This window comes from Genypterus blacodes, unplaced genomic scaffold (genome assembly GCF_046128005.1).
Source record: "Genypterus blacodes isolate CSIRO-AG114 ecotype Tasmania unplaced genomic scaffold, CSIRO-AGI_Gbla_v1 ptg000067l_1, whole genome shotgun sequence".
Lineage (NCBI taxonomy): Eukaryota > Metazoa > Chordata > Actinopteri > Ophidiiformes > Ophidiidae > Genypterus > Genypterus blacodes.
In genome coordinates, this window is record NW_027466879.1 from 8,775,659 (window position 1) to 8,792,421 (window position 16,763).

The following is a 16,763-nucleotide window of genomic DNA, read 5'->3' on the forward strand; positions in this document are numbered from 1 at the left end:
GTAGTGAAAGCCAACAAGATATTAGAGGTTGAACACAATAAAGACAATAAAACCAGTCAATATGTATTAGAAGCATTATTGTCCCGCAAAAAGGGCAAATCAGGCCTGCAAACGCTTATCTAACTACTGTGGTAAACACAACAAGATCACATGGTCATTATGTCCAAATAGCATTGATGCAAGCGTTAGTTATTTTGACATTTAGAGTTTGCAAAGAGCTTCCTGGAAGAAAAAGAAAATAGAAAGCCATTTGAAATGACATAGACAAAGCGCAAATGTTTCTGAACAGGTCTTCTGAAAATAATTAATACTTATTCAAGTCTGATATCAGTAATTGCTTAGATGACAAAGAACACTGAGTCAGATGTTGCACATTGTTGATACTATGTATATACAACAGAGACAATAACATTGTGCTTAGGCATACGGGGAAGCAAGGCAGTTAGATTGAATGTTATGGCCTCTTACATTTGATTGCCCCTGCATTGATGCAAATAAGATTCATGTTCAGGTAAGTGTTGCTGGAAGGCAGAGCAGGTGCGGCTCTGCAGTTACACACTTAACCATAATCAAGGAATCAGAATGCCATCATACATCAGCTTGTGGATAAAATGTGAAGCAGACACTCAGGAACATGTGCACTCAATGGAATCTCTGTTTTATGTGTTATGACTTTGCCATTGTAAAAGTGTGAAGTTTCTATAGATAGACGGGCAGACGAGCAAACGGGCAGACAGGTAGGTAGGTAGATATAGACAGACAGACAGACAGACAGACAGACGACGACGAGGAAGATAGATAGATAGATAGATAGATAGATAGATAGATAGATAGATAGATAGATAGATAGATAGATAGATAGATAGATAGATAGATAGATAGATAGATAGATAGATAGATAGATAGATAGATAGATAGATAGATAGATAGATAGATAGATAGATAGATAGATAGATAGGTGTAGGTGTAGTTTCCAGTCCTTAATCATTGATGATTTTTCCTGGCAGGTTAGCTCGGAGCGCGCTCCCGGGAGCTTCTTCCTGTGCTGACGCGCGTTCCCGTGTTTAGACGCCCCCTCTGGTCACACGTGTTGTGTTTGTATAAAAAGTCTGTGTGTGTGTCTCTCTTTATCATGTCCAGCGTGTCCCCTGACAAACGGAGGAAAATGGAGTCCGCGCTGAACCAGCTGAAGAAGCACACGGTGGTGGTGGCGGACACTGGAGATTTTAATGGTAATCTGTGTTTTTCTCACCGGCTAGTGTTAGCTGTTAGCATGCGAGCTCCGTGATTCCGCGAGTGACCGCGGTGTTACGGTGAAACAAACGCACCCAGTGTGAGTTATCGATATCAGATCCTCCACATTCACACTAACTGCTGACTTTGCCGTTTAGGCTAATGTTTGCTACTTTGTTGAATGCTAGTTTTAACTGCATTTCCTTCGGGCACTTATGTTGACAAGCTGATAATCCGATTGCTTCCTGGCTTTTAACGTTACCTAACATAGTCGCACTTTTCGTACGTTTCGTTTTAAAGTCAGCTATAGTGGCACGCTATTCAGACTTGCTAAATTATTATCCACATTAGTTACAAGTAGTAGCATTTGAATATTTTACGCGGAAGTAAAACAAACTTGTTACTATACAGGTACAACTTATTTAAGATAGGTTTAACAGACGGTTTCCCTTCCGTGTTTGTCCCATGTTTGTCTTTTTCATGCACCTGTGGGGTAAATGTGCCTTTTCACGGTTACACAATGAGGCAATTGTGTGCAGTAATTCTATTGTGTTATGATGTAAAACCTGCCAGTTCCTCATGCTGGGTCTGCAGAGTCAGGATGACATGACAGAACTGGTTTCTTCGTTCCAGTCTGTTGCCATGGCGTGACTCGGTGATGGCCTGATAATGTTACTGAAGAGCTGGAACACATCCAGAGTTCATTCAGCACCAGGCCTTACAATACAGCACATTGTTTAACCTGGTAGATGCTGCGTTCTATGGGTCAGTGATGAATAACATCGCTTCCCCCATCAGATGCCATGTGAAATACTTTAAAACTCACGCAACTGGAGTACTGATTTAATCGCAGTAGGGGCAATTAATGAAGAGTATGGTGTGCATGTACATGTTGTGACTGTGTGTGATGGTAGTAAGTAAAGTCAGTTAGTAAAATAGGAGATTTTCCTTTAAGGCTTCTTTATTCTCCCTACCATTCCCATGTTGATTTTTAGGTTTGCTTTTAAAATTGACATGTATGGCTTGTTTGTGAAATCTCTACTCATTTTGGAAGTTCCAATCAAGTAGTTCAATTCATGGTGAAACACTGTGCTGTTGCGTAACGTGTGCAAGTGAGGAAATGTACTGATTTTAAGGACTTGTGAGAGTAACTGGGGTGGATAAGGGGGCACTTGTGAAATGTCATATTCAACTAACTTGGCACCCATGTTAATTGATCGTATCATGTGTGTAATCGACTCTTTCCATGTAGTTAAAAGTCAGCCTGCACAATTTGTCTGAACATTTCAGCGACTGCACCAGAAATGTTACAGAATAACTAATGTGTTTTCTCTGCAAAATGCTTATGGAATATTGAAATTAATTTTATAGATCCAAATGCTTATGTCAGTTTCATCCAATTGCAGAGCTTATGAGTAATATCATTTAAAGGGACAGTATCCAGACATTGAAATCTCCAGGCAACAGAGTCGATGAGTGTTTTGTCTTAAAGTACAAAGTTACAAATGCAGGTTTTGTGCATAGTAAAACTGCGGTAAAAAAAAATGTGAATTGTAACACATTTTAACCTTCCTGAAAAGGATTGACATCTCGGAAAAGGACCACGCTTCCCAGTGGTCTACATTTGGTATCTATGTAAATGGAAGGATTTGCAGCAGAACTTGTTGTTGTTGCACAAGAATTGATGTTGAAAATGTCTACAACAATTGTGAGCGTTTCTGTGATGTGTTTATAGAGTTATAAGCATAAAAAGTAATTGTGTTATGTATTTGTAAACACAGACGGTTATCTGTCCTCCAGTGTAGCACATGTATTCTCAGTGGCTATGTACAATTGTGATGACCAAGCCTGTAGGAGTCCTCGAGTTGAAAGCAGGTTCAAGACCACACCTCACCTTCAGGGATTTCTGCTATAACCCGAACGGACAGCTTTAAACCACATGCAGTGTCTATCTTGAGCTCTAGATCATGAGTATCAAATCCAGATTCTTTCTCTTTATCTGGTTAGTGAAACAGAGAGAGGCTTTGTTCTCTCTGGTTGAAGGTGTGGCAGCACTGATGGGCCCAAGCTTCTAAAATCAGCTGTAGACACAAAACCACTGTGGTCAATGAAATGACCCAGCAGCTCTGCCGCGGCTCTGCCAATGCATTTCTTATTCGCTACATAAATAATTCATGAATGAATGAAAAAGGGAACCCTGAGTTTGTCTTTTTGAATCGGTTTATTCTTTTCTTTCTTTTTTCCCCTCTTTTTTATTAATTTGAGTTATAAGTCAAGAAAGGATTTAACTTGGCCCATTTTTAAGTGGCACAAATAAGATGATTAAATTGAAACATTCAATATATGATGAGAGCATTAAAACATACATTTTTTGTTGGTCAAGATGTGTTCCAAATTAAACTGGTATTGAGTCGCGATAATCAAATCATTTAAAAATTAATTGTATACGAAAACATATTTTAGTGCGACTTTTCTAACTCTTGCTCTATCTCCCTCCTCTCTCCTGCAGCCATTGAGGAGTACAAGCCTCAAGATGCCACCACTAACCCGTCTCTTATCCTGGCTGCTTCTAAGATGCCAGCTTATCAACACCTGCTGGACCAGGCCATCAAGTATGGCATCGCCAAAGGCGGGTAAGAGATCACATACAAATATGAGTTCAACCCTGTGCTGCTCCCCAGTCCACAGCAACTCAACATGAGATGTGATTGTATATTGCAGTAGAGATTCCCCTTTTGACTAATTGGGCTCAAAGCTTCTTACCAAATCATATTCTGCCAGTAGGAGGCGCCACTGAGACATATTTTCCACAGAGCACTCAAATCATGGATTCATATCAGGATGGAGTGATGCTTTCAGTAAATGTATCTGTAATGTAAGCTTTAACCTAAGAGAGGGGATCTCTCTGAGGTTATTTTGTAAAGAATATATTGTTATTGTTCTCTGCCTACAATTCTGTAGTTTGAATGTGAAACAAAAGTTTGAAAATGTTTAGTATTGACCACACAGTTTTAAGTTGACATAAAGTTTACAACCCTGTGTGTTCTTTGATCAGAACTGAAGAAGAGCAAGTAACCAACACCATGGACAAGCTCTTTGTGAGTTTTGGCCTGGAGATCCTGAAGAAGGTCCCAGGCAGAGTCTCCACTGAAGTGGATGCACGGTATGAGCGGAACTAAACCATACATCTTACTTTACTTCATGCTTAAATATGTCTCCATAAATTATCCTTTATAAATAAGTAAAGAACGATTTAACCTGCAAATGCTAGTCATACTTCATGGGTTGCAAAGTTTAAAACCATTAATCCCCCTCTTACTGTTTTCCTCACCTCACAGACTATCCTTTGATAAAGATGAGATGATCGCTAAGGCCCTGAGGCTCATCTCTTTCTACGAAGAGGCTGGGATCAGCAAGAAGCGTGTTCTCATCAAATTGTCCTCCACATGGGAAGGAATCCAGGCTGGGAAGTACGTAACATGCTTCTCCTGTTCCCGGAAAGACGCTTGCCGCTTTGACCACCACAGCAATGTTTGAGAAACCAAGAGCAGAGTTTACATTAATCAGTACACTTTTAGTCATTTATTATGTACAGATTACAATATCTTCCTTTTTTAACAAAGCTCTGTGTTTGTGTTTGCACCCTGTGTTTACTCACTAGGTGGCTGTTTTGTAGTCAGTGTTATTATGTACAGTAATTCCAGCAGTTTATCCAGCAACCTGGACAGGCAGGGTTAGATTCCCGGTCAGCATGAAATCGATATGGAGGGATAGAGCAGACGGAGATAGTTTAGGAGTTTGGATCACAAGAGATGTCCAGCTGAAGGCACAGGAGTTGCAAGTGTCTATAATGTGTCTGGACATTCTGCTAATAGTGATTTGGGTTGATAAAATGTCTGTTTTGTCGCACAGGGAGCTGGAGGAGAAGCACGGCATTCACTGCAACATGACCCTGCTGTTCTCCTTTGCTCAGGCTGTGGCCTGTGCAGAAGCTAAAGTCACCCTTATCTCTCCATTTGTGGGGAGAATCCTTGACTGGCACAAGGAGAACACAGACCGTAAAAGCTACGAGCCACACGAGGACCCAGGTAAAAAATAAAACGGTGTACTCTTGGTCTAATGACACCTGTACGCATGAGTTAGTAAGTCTATTCTCGATCTAAATTAGCATAAACACACAGGTCTGGTTTAGCCTTGATGGAACAACGAGTCCGTCCAGGCTGACAAATGAAATGAAGTAGATATTAGGGGCTTTCATGGGCCACAGCCATTACTGTAACTGTCTGTAACCCCGCTCCTCTTCCCCAGGTGTGTTGAGTGTGACCAAGATCTACAACTATTACAAGAAGTTCGGTTACGCCACAGTGGTGATGGGCGCCTCCTTCAGAAACACGGGGGAGGTGAAGGCGCTGGCCGGCTGCGACCTGCTCACCATCTCTCCTGGGCTGCTAGCGGAGCTCAGCCAGGACCACAGCGTCGTCACCCCGATGCTCAATGTGGAGAACGGTATGTCTGCCTCAGTTAGACAGTACTTTTTTAAGTATATCCTGTTAGATTTAATAGTTTCAACATCCACTCTGTTAAACTGCTAAAGCAGAATGTGTATATAGCTTCTGTCACATTGGTGCACAGGACAACCTGGTATTTGCATCTCATCCAACCTCATTCTTATTTCAAGAGAACTGCAGTATTGTAGGAGGAGTGAACTTGTTTTGTTATCATCACAATGTTGCTAGGAGACGGTGACTTGGCAAAGCATCTTAAAAGTCTTTGCTACCTCAGGAACACTTACTGATGTGAAGAAACAGCATCAGAAAACGCATCAAACTTTCAATCCATTCTGATTTCAGGCCAAAGTAGTAATGGGATTTATGGGGGGAGGAAACTTCTTTATCTAAATAAGGGCACACTAGTGTATACGAGGTTATTAAGGGGAAATTTTAACAGCAAATATAAATGTTTTGCCTCCCACTGACAAAATATTAAATGATCACGGATTTGCTTTGATTGGCGTTGATGTTTTTCAGCCAAAGCCTGTGACCTGGAGAAGATCCACCTGGAGGAGAAGGATTTCCGCTGGGAGCACAACGAGGAACGCATGGCTGTGGAAAAACTGTCTGACGGCATTCGCAAGTTCGCTGCCGATGCCATCAAGCTGGAGACCATGATCAAAGTAAGAAATGTCTTTGTGCCCCTTCTTGCTCAGTTTCCGTCATTTGTTTGTGGCCACTGCTAAATCTATGGGTCTTATTTTTCATTACAGGACAAAATGCTTAACGTGAAAAACGGCAAGTAGAGGGCTGGATCATGAGTCCCTCACAACATTGACAAGAAGTCTTAAGATGACAGCGAGGAGGTCTGAGGCACCAAGGGGGCGTGACCTACCACCCTCCTGAGTGGACAACTTGCCTCTTTTAAACTGGGACCCATTGTTTTCTGACTTTTCTTTTCTATTGTCTTTTTGGTTTTGATTGTTTAAAAAAAAAAAAAAAAAAAAAAAAAAAAAAGTGTAAAGATGACTAGAGATTTTGCTAGTAGGACCATTAATTTGTTGCTAAAATGTCTGAATCATTCTTGCCAAAGTCAAGTAGCGCCTTTTATTAAGGACCAAAAGCACCCCCATTTCCTCCAATAACTTTTGAACAGGTTAAGGACAAAAGGTAATAAAAGACGTTTGTAACATTCCTCACGCTACTTTTTTGGGTTTAAAATAAATATTTTACTCTTCTCAGGCTTTTGTGTTTTTTTTTTTTTTCAAATCCGAAAGAGACCACCAACCTCCACCAAGGCTGAACAGGTGTCCGCCTAAAATGTGTCTTTGTTCTGTGATCGCCTTTTACAATGAGAAGATTTGGGTATTGTGGTACAAATATAAATTGTGTGCAAGATCATAGACAAATCCATGGTGGTAATCAAATTGAAAAAGTATTCGCCTCATTTTCTGGTTTCTTATATTTCTTAATTCACCCAGATCTTAGAACGGAGACGCCCTTAACAAAGTTATTTCATCTATTTTTTCAGATGGGTGATATTGTTGTTGGATACCTTTTGTTGCTCAGGTTGTCCTTGTTTAGCATTAATTAAGATTTGAACATCTGAAGCAATCAAGCATGACAAATGTGCCAATCAAAAGAAGGAAGTGCCACACCATTTCTCAGCCCTGTGAATCCTGGTTGTGAGACTGGTCCTGCCAGTTTAACTTCATTCTTTCTCGGCTAAAATTAAGTTAAGCCCGTCCTTAGCGCACAACCAAAGTTGGCCTCTTAGGATAAACATCGTGTTTCTACTGGAAAGAGGAACTCTTTCCTCAACACAACTCAACACAAGTTGGAACTTTGTGGGTGACAAGTGGTGCTGTCAAAGGTAATGTCACATATATGTAATATATAAAGTAGTACAGTGGATATCTTTGATTTCCAGGTTGATGTTTTAGGCTGTATAGCAGCTCTTAAGCAGGCAGAATGTTATGTTAATACAAGTTAGGACTGTAACGAATTCTTTATTGACATGCTTCCCTCCAATACCTTTCAGTGACTGAGCACGCACTTGTAACGAAGCTTCTCATTCAACCATACATCCGCAACAAAAGGTATGATTCAGTTTCTTATAATCGTTTGACTACGGTTATAGAGCAGCAACATCAACTATGAGAATATTATTTATTTAAATTGAGATTTGTATAGAGCTGTACTACAAACGCTGTGTTGTTTCAGCATACCTGACCATCAAACTCACTCAATGACAACAGCTCAGTCAATCCTTATTTAAATCTTTCCAGTTATTCAGAGATTTGACTTAACTCTTAACATGCACAGTAACTGAAAGCAGACTTCCAAGTTGGTTAATTGTTTAATGCACAACCTGATAATGTCCTGAAATCACATCATTTCATGTAAATTGGACAAAATACCTTAGACTGAGTGGGGGAACTTTCCTATGTGGGCCCTTGTGCTATACAAATAAACTCGACATGACTGGCCACTGCCCTCACAGTTCTTACTAGCACCATATACATACCTGCATATTCTCACACATTAATTTATAAAACCTGTTAAGGTGTGGATCTTGTACCAGGAATAGCTAGGATTGCACAGGTGTGTGTTTGTAACATACAGTACGTGCGTCAGCAAACATAATGCGTCTCTTTTGCATTTCGCATTTGTTCAACATCCTCCAAACAACATCTTCTCCCTCTTTGTGGCCCAATGGCAGCTTTGTTTCAGATAATACAAAGCCTCATTATGCTATAGGTCTTGAATTAAAAAGTAGTATCTGTAAAACATCTTCTTTACTTGTGGTATGTGATCATAGTTCAATCTGCTCATGTTTGACTTGCTCTCCATTGTAAATCTCCCTTCCTATAGACTGCTACACCTTCCTATGTGTCTTTCCAGGTCACTCAAGCATGCCAACTGAATGAGGAGCTAAGATGCTTGACACATTCATACTGAGGGTCCTGTTACAGGGCCTGACCCTGTTCTGGTTTGGCCCACTCTGTGAAGCTTCTTCTCTGGGGATGGCTGTTCATGTTGTACCCCAAAGCAGCGATGGAGGGAAAACGGTGAGGATTGTTTGTTTTTTTAATTCACAAACAAAGCCACAAGGTCCAAATGTCTTAACCCTTAAGGAAAGTGACACCAGAGACGACAATGAACTCATCCACTCATTAATCGTAACAACTATAGTTACGAATGAGTCAGTGCCCACATGTTGTTTTACATGTGTTATGGGGGGTTTTCCCCTAGTTTCCCACTTCACCACAGACCTAGCTATTACACCCAGCCCCCCCTGGTCCTCCTTCCTCCACCTTGTGTGTGGTGCAGAGTGGATTGAGGATTAGGCAGCCATTTTTTCGTTGTATACTGTTTTGTAAAATATAAAGGATTGCTGTGTTTTACATCTTCTCAGAGTTTTACATTAAATCTAACCGCACATCTAGCCTTTTATGGTCCTGAAGAGCTTGGCAGACGGAGTGGCAAGGAGGAACATTGCATTATTATCTTTTGCGATTGGAGGAATGGTGCTCGTTGCAACTTCGACCAACCGAATTCAACAAACACAGGCTGTCCAATTATAGTTGTGAAAGAAGATGCGTGAAATTTCCGTGTAATGTCTACTTTTCATATGTAGTCTCTTAACTTGGGCCACAATTTCTGCACCCTGTTATTTAACTGAAAATGTGTTTTGAAAAATGTCAGATTTCAGTGTGCTATTTTCTACGATGAAACTAGGAACTATACAATACAATGTTTACAAATGCAATATCTTTTGGTTGGGTAGGCTAAAGTTTATAGTACATAATGAGTTTAGTTGGCTTTACATTAAGCACATTTTAATAGATTAACTTTCCATGCATTCTGACTTGTTTAGCAGTCACTATACATGAAGAAAAGTTTTTTACATTCTTCTTACTGCAGGTGAGAGCTCATTTCACCGTCATCGCTCCTAATCCTTGTCCTGCTCTCACCGGCCTGTGTGCTGAAGGGGAGGACTGCGTGACCTACCCAACTTCTTCACCATTGACAGGCATGAAACCAAACTCTGGTTGGTGTGTGCGCCAGTGGCAGAAAAATGTCCCCAGTAACTACAATGCCAAAGTGAATTTGGGGTATGAAACTTTGTCCACAACAAATATGATATAACTTTTCTTTTGCTTTGTCATAGTTTGAGAGATTGTTCATATTTTGTGGTGTTTTGTGGACAAGAATGCTAACATGTTCAGTTCAATGATGTTCTTAAGGGAGGCCATCTATTTTCTCTTTTTATTTATCTCAGTTGACCCTTATTGACAAGCAAACTTGTGGAAATGTAGTCTTAAGATTGTTCTTTACTCTTGCAAAGGAGCCATACCGTTTATGTATGAATCAGCAACAGTAAATCGGGCTGCATTAGGCTTCCTCATTGAAAATTCTACACCTGGAAGTCTGGCACCAGTTTTTTCCCACACTGAAATTCCTTGGTTCTTGTAACTTGCCTACTACATTTCTGGAAATGGTGACATTAATTTTTCAATCCTTGTTTCTTTCTCAGATGAATGTAGGGCAACAGTTCAATCGTGAAAATACTTCACTTACTTTATAGAGCATGTACAGTACAAGTCAAGCCAAATAGGATCAGAGTAGAACCTTGTGGCACACCACAAGTCAGGCTAGCAAATGGGGAAGCATTTTTGGCAGCAGTCACTGAAACTATTAAAGGGAAGATAAGAGTTCCACGTCATGGCTGATCACCTGCTTAGTGCCTGAGTCTTTAACCAGTATACAGTGATTCATAGTGATGTGATTCTTTAATTGAAGTATGTCACTGTTTGCGTGTTAGACTGTATGGTATGGTCTGTGAGTTCATTTCCAATTAACGTCATCTTCTAGTTTAAGATATTATTGATGTAGAACTACATTTTGACATTGATGCGATTTTCAAACATTTCTCTTTTCAACACAAAGGTCCAGCGAGGAAGTTTATGTATCACTGAAAGCAGGACCAACAGTCCGGGCCAACAGTGGAAGACTCAACCACCCCCCTTTCGTTGCACTCCCACCTCCTATAAGGTAAACACACTCAAATACACACACACACACACACACACACACACACAGGCAACCATATCTCTGTGTTTTTTCCGTTGTTATTATAACTTCGATTGTTGATCTGATTTCCTGTGTCTTTGTGTGCGATGCTGTCTGTCTTGTTATCGGTGCAGAGGTCGTGTGAACTGCCCTCAAGACATTCATCTGGCTGTTAAAGACCTGGACGGGGACAAGGTGCGCTGTCGCTTTGCTCGTGCTGACCAGGGAGAGTGTCTCGACTGCCCTCAGCACTCATTCATTGAACTTAATGAGGTGAGTCTGAAGCCGTGTGTACACTTAGTCACTAGCTCAGTGTTGTGTTTTATTTTTCTGTAACATTAGTGTTTCCCGCAAACACACAATGAAATTTCCAAAAAGACAGTAAAATAACTTACCTAACCTAATGTTTAACCTATTGTTTACAGTTGTTTAAGAACACCTAATGTAGAAAGGACCAATAGAAACTAGAATTTCCCTAGAAATAAAGATAAATAATTATTAACACATAGAATCCTAAAAGTGGTTACATTTTGAAACGTAGAATCAATACCGTTTCCGGTCTTGAATGTATATGATCACATCTAACATATTGTAGGCTATTACAGGACTTGTCCATGGCTTGTCTTGTTCCATCACATTGGTTTGTGAAATCTTGAATTGTCACAACATCTTTTACTAGGAAACATGTATGTTGTCATTCACTGGAGAAGCATCGGTTGGGCAGTATTACATCTACCTGATGGCCGAAGACACAATTCCTGTCCCCAAAATGAGACAAATCGGCAAAATGAACCCACTCAGTGCTGTCCCGGTGCACCTTTCGCTCACTGGTGAGTCTGTAATTGTAATGGCAGGCATTTCTGCTGCCTATGTACTCCTTAAATTGAGTTAAAGGGTCTGAAGGTGTTCCTTGGTGGAGGTAATAGCCTTAGATTGCATTTTTTGTTTTTTGACACCGTCAACAAACATTATAAAATATTTAAAACTGTTTGCTTAAAGAATGTTTCCACATCTGTTGGATCCCTACATTCTTTGATGCACTTTTTCTCCTGTCCTCTACTGCTTGTGATGTCATGGATTATAGTCTTAATAACACCTTCATTATGAAATAAGATGGAACCGCCATTTATCAAACCAAAACATCTAGATATCTTCAGAAAGTATGATCTAAGACCTGCTTTTCTTTATTATTGCTGCATTTGATATAAGTTTTTGATGTTATAAAAATGCTTCCTTGTGTGCCCCCTAGTGGAGAAGGCGTCCTTCAACTGCAGTCATGAACCAGTGGCAGCAGGTCAAACCCCCGCGGAGGACACAACAATGTTTGTTCTGCCTTATGGACAGACTGACCTGACCGTCCAGTTCATCTCTGAGCAGGAGAGGTGCGCTCAGCAGGCTTCTTTACCTACAGCTGTCTATGCACACAGAGTTTTACATAAATGTGATTGTAGGCTGTAGTTTTGTTGAATGTTGAAAGGGTCCCAAGAGGTTAAATGTTATTTTTTCCAGTTATGGCCTGGGGTACAATAGAGGAAAATGTGCCCTTTGATTCCCACGTTACAGCAAGAAAAACCCTTCCCTCTCAGCATGATGGATATTGCACATCATTATATGCTAATTAATCAAGAGGACTTTTTTAAACACTTTTAGATTCAAGCAGATAAATATGCACATAATGTTTAATAAATGAATTTGTTATTTGACAGCTGTATTGTATCATCAGACGGTGCTGATTGTCAGTGAGGTTTCTGTGTCTTTGCAGTGTTTCAGAGGTTGCAGTGGTTGGCCCCCCTGAAATCTACACATCTCAGGTCAGATCACTGGGCCAGGTGGCCGTCATGTCCATGGCTTGGGTCCGCACTGAAAACAACTTGACCCGTCTTTTGCCCATCTGCTTTGTTGTGAATACCCAAAGGTGAGTGCTTATGTTGCCGGGGTTAGCAGTTTGATTCCCACTGAGGGTCTTCATGGGCTTTGTATGTAGTAGAGTAAAGTGTAGATCGCTGCTCCCACAAGCTGAGGTTGGGTAGGATATTTAATTTGATGTCATTAAATCTATTCTAATTAGTTCACTCATCAAAACTGTAACCCCTAGACTAGAGCATAATCTACTTAATGACATTTTTGAAGCATCACAATACAAAAGTGCATTTGAACATTTGATACAAATGATAAACCTGATACATTTGGTTTCTCTATTTCATAATATCTTCTGCATATACTTTTACAATAATTATATTACAACAATTCTGCAAAAACAGAAAGAGTGCGTAAATGAAGTTAGACTGCATGTGCTGTAGCATGTAGAAATAAGTATCTGTTAACTAGTTAACATGTCACATGTGATGTTATTGTCACCAGCTGCTGAATGTGATCTTATGTGTTCTGATTTGAACATCTCGTCTTCACAGCTTGCAGTCAAAGCCCAGGTGTATTTGGTTGTTCCAAAGTAAGAGCTTCAGCTTGCTACAAACTTAATATATACACATGAAGAGATGCACTGATTATTAAAACTAGCTTGTATTTTCCTTTCCAGGGGAAATGAGGAGTCTACCTAATGGAACAGGTTGAAAGCAAGAAACTGTCTATAGTACATAAGTGTCATGTGTGATTCAAATGCTGTTTAATTATCATTGTACCCACTGTCTATCTGCTTGTAGAACTTTCTTGTGACAACACAACGATGTCACTGTTGCTCCCTGTGGCCACAATGAAGAACATCAACCTGGCAGAACTTCAGCTCAACAGCCCCACCTGTCCTGTCAGCTATAATGACACTTATGTGAAAGCACTCATCCCTCTGAATGGCTGTGGCACCAAGACAGTGGTAATGTCCTTCATTCGGAACATATTTTCAGACACTGAGGAGGTTTTAAAGAGGTAAATGTGTCTCTGCACATGAAAATAGTTTTTTTCTTTACTTTCTTTAATTTCTTTAAATTACAAAATTGTAGGAAACAAAATTGCTTTCATGACCTGTAGTGTATACATCATCATTGAGTTAATGTTAGGTACAGTATATGACTAATATTAGGGCCAAACCTCACATGAAACTGATCACTGAACTGCAACTAAAGGTTTCCTCATCTGTCCACCTCTGTCTTTAAGCACTCTGCCACAGAGATCATTTACACCAACACCTTGCAGAGTGTGCGTCCCTACACTGTGGTCAACCGCCGACCCTCCCTCATCCTCCCTCTGGCCTGTCGGATCCCAGGAGTCCAGGCCAGGGGACCACACAATAATCTCCTCATGCCCTCAGAGAAAGAGACCTTTGGTGAGGTTAGATTTTGGATGGAGTTTCACATCCCGAAAGAGGATTCGTCGTCAGATCGAGCGAGGAGAGATGTGTTTTCCATCAGTTCCACCAGCATCAACACTTCCACCGTTACTTACTCCAGGTTGCGTACTCCACGTACAGTTGACAAGCTGGACCTACATTTGATGTCCAATTGCACTGTGGAACGAGCTGAGCTGATTGTGAGCGAATGCGCAGAATCAAAGACAGAAAACTTTAGCCAGTCCGTTCCCATTCTGGAGCATGGGTGAGTAAAAATCAACAACTTTGGCATGAATAAGACCTCCTCTCTGTTTAGTTTGAGTCGTGAACCCCTTTGGATTTTCAACTATTGTTTAGGGAAACATTAAGCATTTTGAAGACATTCCTTTAACTTCTGAAGGACTTTTGTCACAATTTATTGACATTATATACTAATGGATTAATCAACTCATCAGTTAATAGATGATTCAAATAATCACTATCATTAAAATGATTAGATAGTCTGAAAGAAATTATTGGCTTTTTCTGCAGAGATTACCTTATATGAAATTCATTATTTTCTCTCAGGTGTGCAGCTTCCCAGGGCTTAATAGAGGTTATTGAAACTCCAGGCAGCAACAAAGTGTACCGTATTAACCTGGGGATGTTGGGGCCCATGGAAACAGAGGTCTGTCCTCAAACACCGTTTTAAACTGCTTGTCTTTTAGGTCTTTTGCCTTACAGTACTTAAATACAGATTCTAGTCCAGTTTGACGCATTCAAATGCTCAAACTGTTCACAGGATTTAGCCCAAATTAGGTCAAGTCAGGCACATTTTGAACACAAGGATGAAAGTCTAACATTAATGTTTCTTGCATTATACAAATAACTTCTTGGTTCAAGAAAGTATAAAGCAATAAACAATCTTGACTTTGACTTTTCCTGAGGATTCCTGAGGATTAACACTAAATTGAAATCTGCCTTTTTATTGCCATATTTCCATTCTTCAAGCTAAAATACTGACCAAATGTGTCATTTTATCAACCAGTCTTTTGTGTGTGATAGTTAACAATTGCTTCATTGTGTGTTGGGCAGATGTACCTGAAGTGTACGGTGAATCTCTGCATTGCCATGCTGGCTTCCCAAAAGTGCCCCGATCTGTGTTCAAGATCCCGCGCCAGTACAACAAATCTGATTCACAGTGTATTCACCAAAAGCTACATTGTCCAGTCAGGACCCCTTAACATTAGAGCCATCATAGTTGGACAGGACCTAGCTGCACCAACCAAAGCAGTGCCTGGTGCCTCTACCACTGCTACCACTGCTACCACTGCTACCACTGCCACCACTGCCACCACTGCCACCACTGCTACCACTGCCACCACTGCTACCACTGCTACAACTGCTACAACTGCTACCACTGCTACCACTCCTACCGCTGCCACCACTGCCACCACCGCTACAGTCGCCACCACTGCTACAGTCACCACCACCACCTCCAATGGTAAGATGCATTTATTTATTTCTGAAGAGATTTTATCAAGTATCTGCTTAGGTTATAACTATTTTCCAATGCTGTATTACATAACTAATATTTGTAGTTATGATAATGATATGATATCTTTAATAATGACATAGGTATAAAATGACGGGGTTGTTTATGATAACACAGTTTTTTTACACCATGAAGGAAATCAGAGCTTATTGAAAAGATATTTTTCAATGCTCTACCCATAAATGCACAACATTAACATTTTATTCTCTTCTGTCCTGTAGCTCCAGAAAAGGCATCAGTTATGGCTGTCGGACTGATGCTGGGCTCCATTAGCATTTTTCTGCACAACATTGTCCTTTGCTGAATACATTTGATGGTGAAGATCAGTCAGAAAATAACACAGCATTTGTTCCTTTGATATTTTTATAAATTGAATCCTACACATAAAAACTGTATATATTTTGGGCTTTTTCAGAGAAGAAATTAAAGGGGAAGACACCACAATTAATATAACATTGGCTGCTTGGCTCACATTAAACTTTCTGCTTTCCTTTAGCTTCTCAATCCACTAATATCAGCAATTGGACACTAAAGATGTGACACAGATGAGGGATCACACTAAACAGGTTAGGGGTTAACCCATACTAGGCTTTATTTCTCAGATGTTTGTACAAAGGAGAAGGTTGAGAACAATGAACACTTGTTTTGTATTCACTGCTCATTTGAACTTAAAATGGAAAAAAATATGCTAGATGTTCTATCTATTCAGTCCACACCATCCAGAAAATAATCTATATGTACAGTGTGTGGCCATTTCTTAAACTCTGTAATAAAATCATTGAATTGTATTAATAAACTGGTTTATGCCCACTGAGTTACATGTATTTATTAATCTATTTTGTTGCAAATAGTATTATCTTACATTCAGATGGAGTGGGTTGAAACCACAAGGATTAAATTAAACTAAGATTATAGTTGACCCATTTTGTTTATTCATTTAATGTGTGTTCAAGCCTCTTGTACTATGAGTAAATGTTTTGGTTTTCCTGCTGTCACCGGGTCAGATGTTCAATAGATTTGAATCTGCAACAGATTATTTACATATTTTTTTTACCATTAACCATGATCCAGGTTTCAGTTGATCCAATGTGCTATAATTCATCTAAAGTTTGTCAGAAGATCAACATGGGAACAGTGGTGTAGACTGGCT

At 40.1% G+C, this 16,763-nt stretch overlaps 2 protein-coding genes across 3 annotated transcripts; both read left to right on the top strand.

The window, feature by feature from the left end:
- Window positions 1–1,051: 1,051 nt before the first annotated feature.
- Window positions 1,052–6,964, top strand: taldo1 (transaldolase 1). The gene is made up of 8 exons (XM_076155825.1): window positions 1,052–1,232; window positions 3,743–3,866; window positions 4,289–4,396; window positions 4,572–4,703; window positions 5,146–5,321; window positions 5,542–5,739; window positions 6,261–6,406; window positions 6,497–6,964. The coding sequence occupies exons 1-8, from the start codon at window positions 1,133–1,135 to the stop codon at window positions 6,527–6,529; spliced, it is 1,017 nt and encodes a 338-aa protein (XP_076011940.1). The 5' UTR covers window positions 1,052–1,132; the 3' UTR covers window positions 6,530–6,964.
- A 492-nt stretch (window positions 6,965–7,456) lies between these two features.
- LOC143005043 (uncharacterized) lies at window positions 7,457–16,532 on the top strand. 2 transcript variants are annotated; one of them, XM_076156280.1, is made up of 16 exons: window positions 7,457–7,596; window positions 7,765–7,822; window positions 8,598–8,794; window positions 9,651–9,841; window positions 10,677–10,781; window positions 10,934–11,072; window positions 11,479–11,629; window positions 12,049–12,181; window positions 12,562–12,714; window positions 13,211–13,248; window positions 13,336–13,365; window positions 13,460–13,626; window positions 13,908–14,344; window positions 14,647–14,746; window positions 15,154–15,562; window positions 15,835–16,532. In XM_076156280.1, exons 3-16 carry the CDS (start codon window positions 8,663–8,665, stop codon window positions 15,915–15,917), a joined length of 2,268 nt encoding a protein of 755 aa, XP_076012395.1. In that variant the 5' UTR covers window positions 7,457–7,596; window positions 7,765–7,822; window positions 8,598–8,662; the 3' UTR covers window positions 15,918–16,532. The 2 variants fall into 2 exon arrangements, with proteins under 2 accessions (XP_076012395.1, XP_076012394.1); XM_076156279.1 differs by having other exon boundaries at window positions 8,628–8,794.
- The last annotated feature ends 231 nt before the right edge of the window (window positions 16,533–16,763 follow it).

Excerpts from the sequence above, each read along its gene's own strand:
- LOC143005043 (XM_076156280.1), top strand. The coding sequence starts at position 8,663 with ATGCTTGACACATTCATACTGAGGGTCCTGTTACAGGGCCTGACCCTG. Across the intron at positions 12,182-12,561 it reads TTCATCTCTGAGCAGGAGAG|TGTTTCAGAGGTTGCAGTGG; the intron begins GTGCGCTCAGCA and ends GTGTCTTTGCAG. Across the intron at positions 13,366-13,459 it reads GAGTCTACCTAATGGAACAG|AACTTTCTTGTGACAACACA; the intron begins GTTGAAAGCAAG and ends ATCTGCTTGTAG.
- taldo1 (XM_076155825.1), top strand. The coding sequence starts at position 1,133 with ATGTCCAGCGTGTCCCCTGACAAACGGAGGAAAATGGAGTCCGCGCTG. Across the intron at positions 4,397-4,571 it reads TCCACTGAAGTGGATGCACG|ACTATCCTTTGATAAAGATG; the intron begins GTATGAGCGGAA and ends CTCACCTCACAG. Across the intron at positions 5,740-6,260 it reads GATGCTCAATGTGGAGAACG|CCAAAGCCTGTGACCTGGAG; the intron begins GTATGTCTGCCT and ends GATGTTTTTCAG.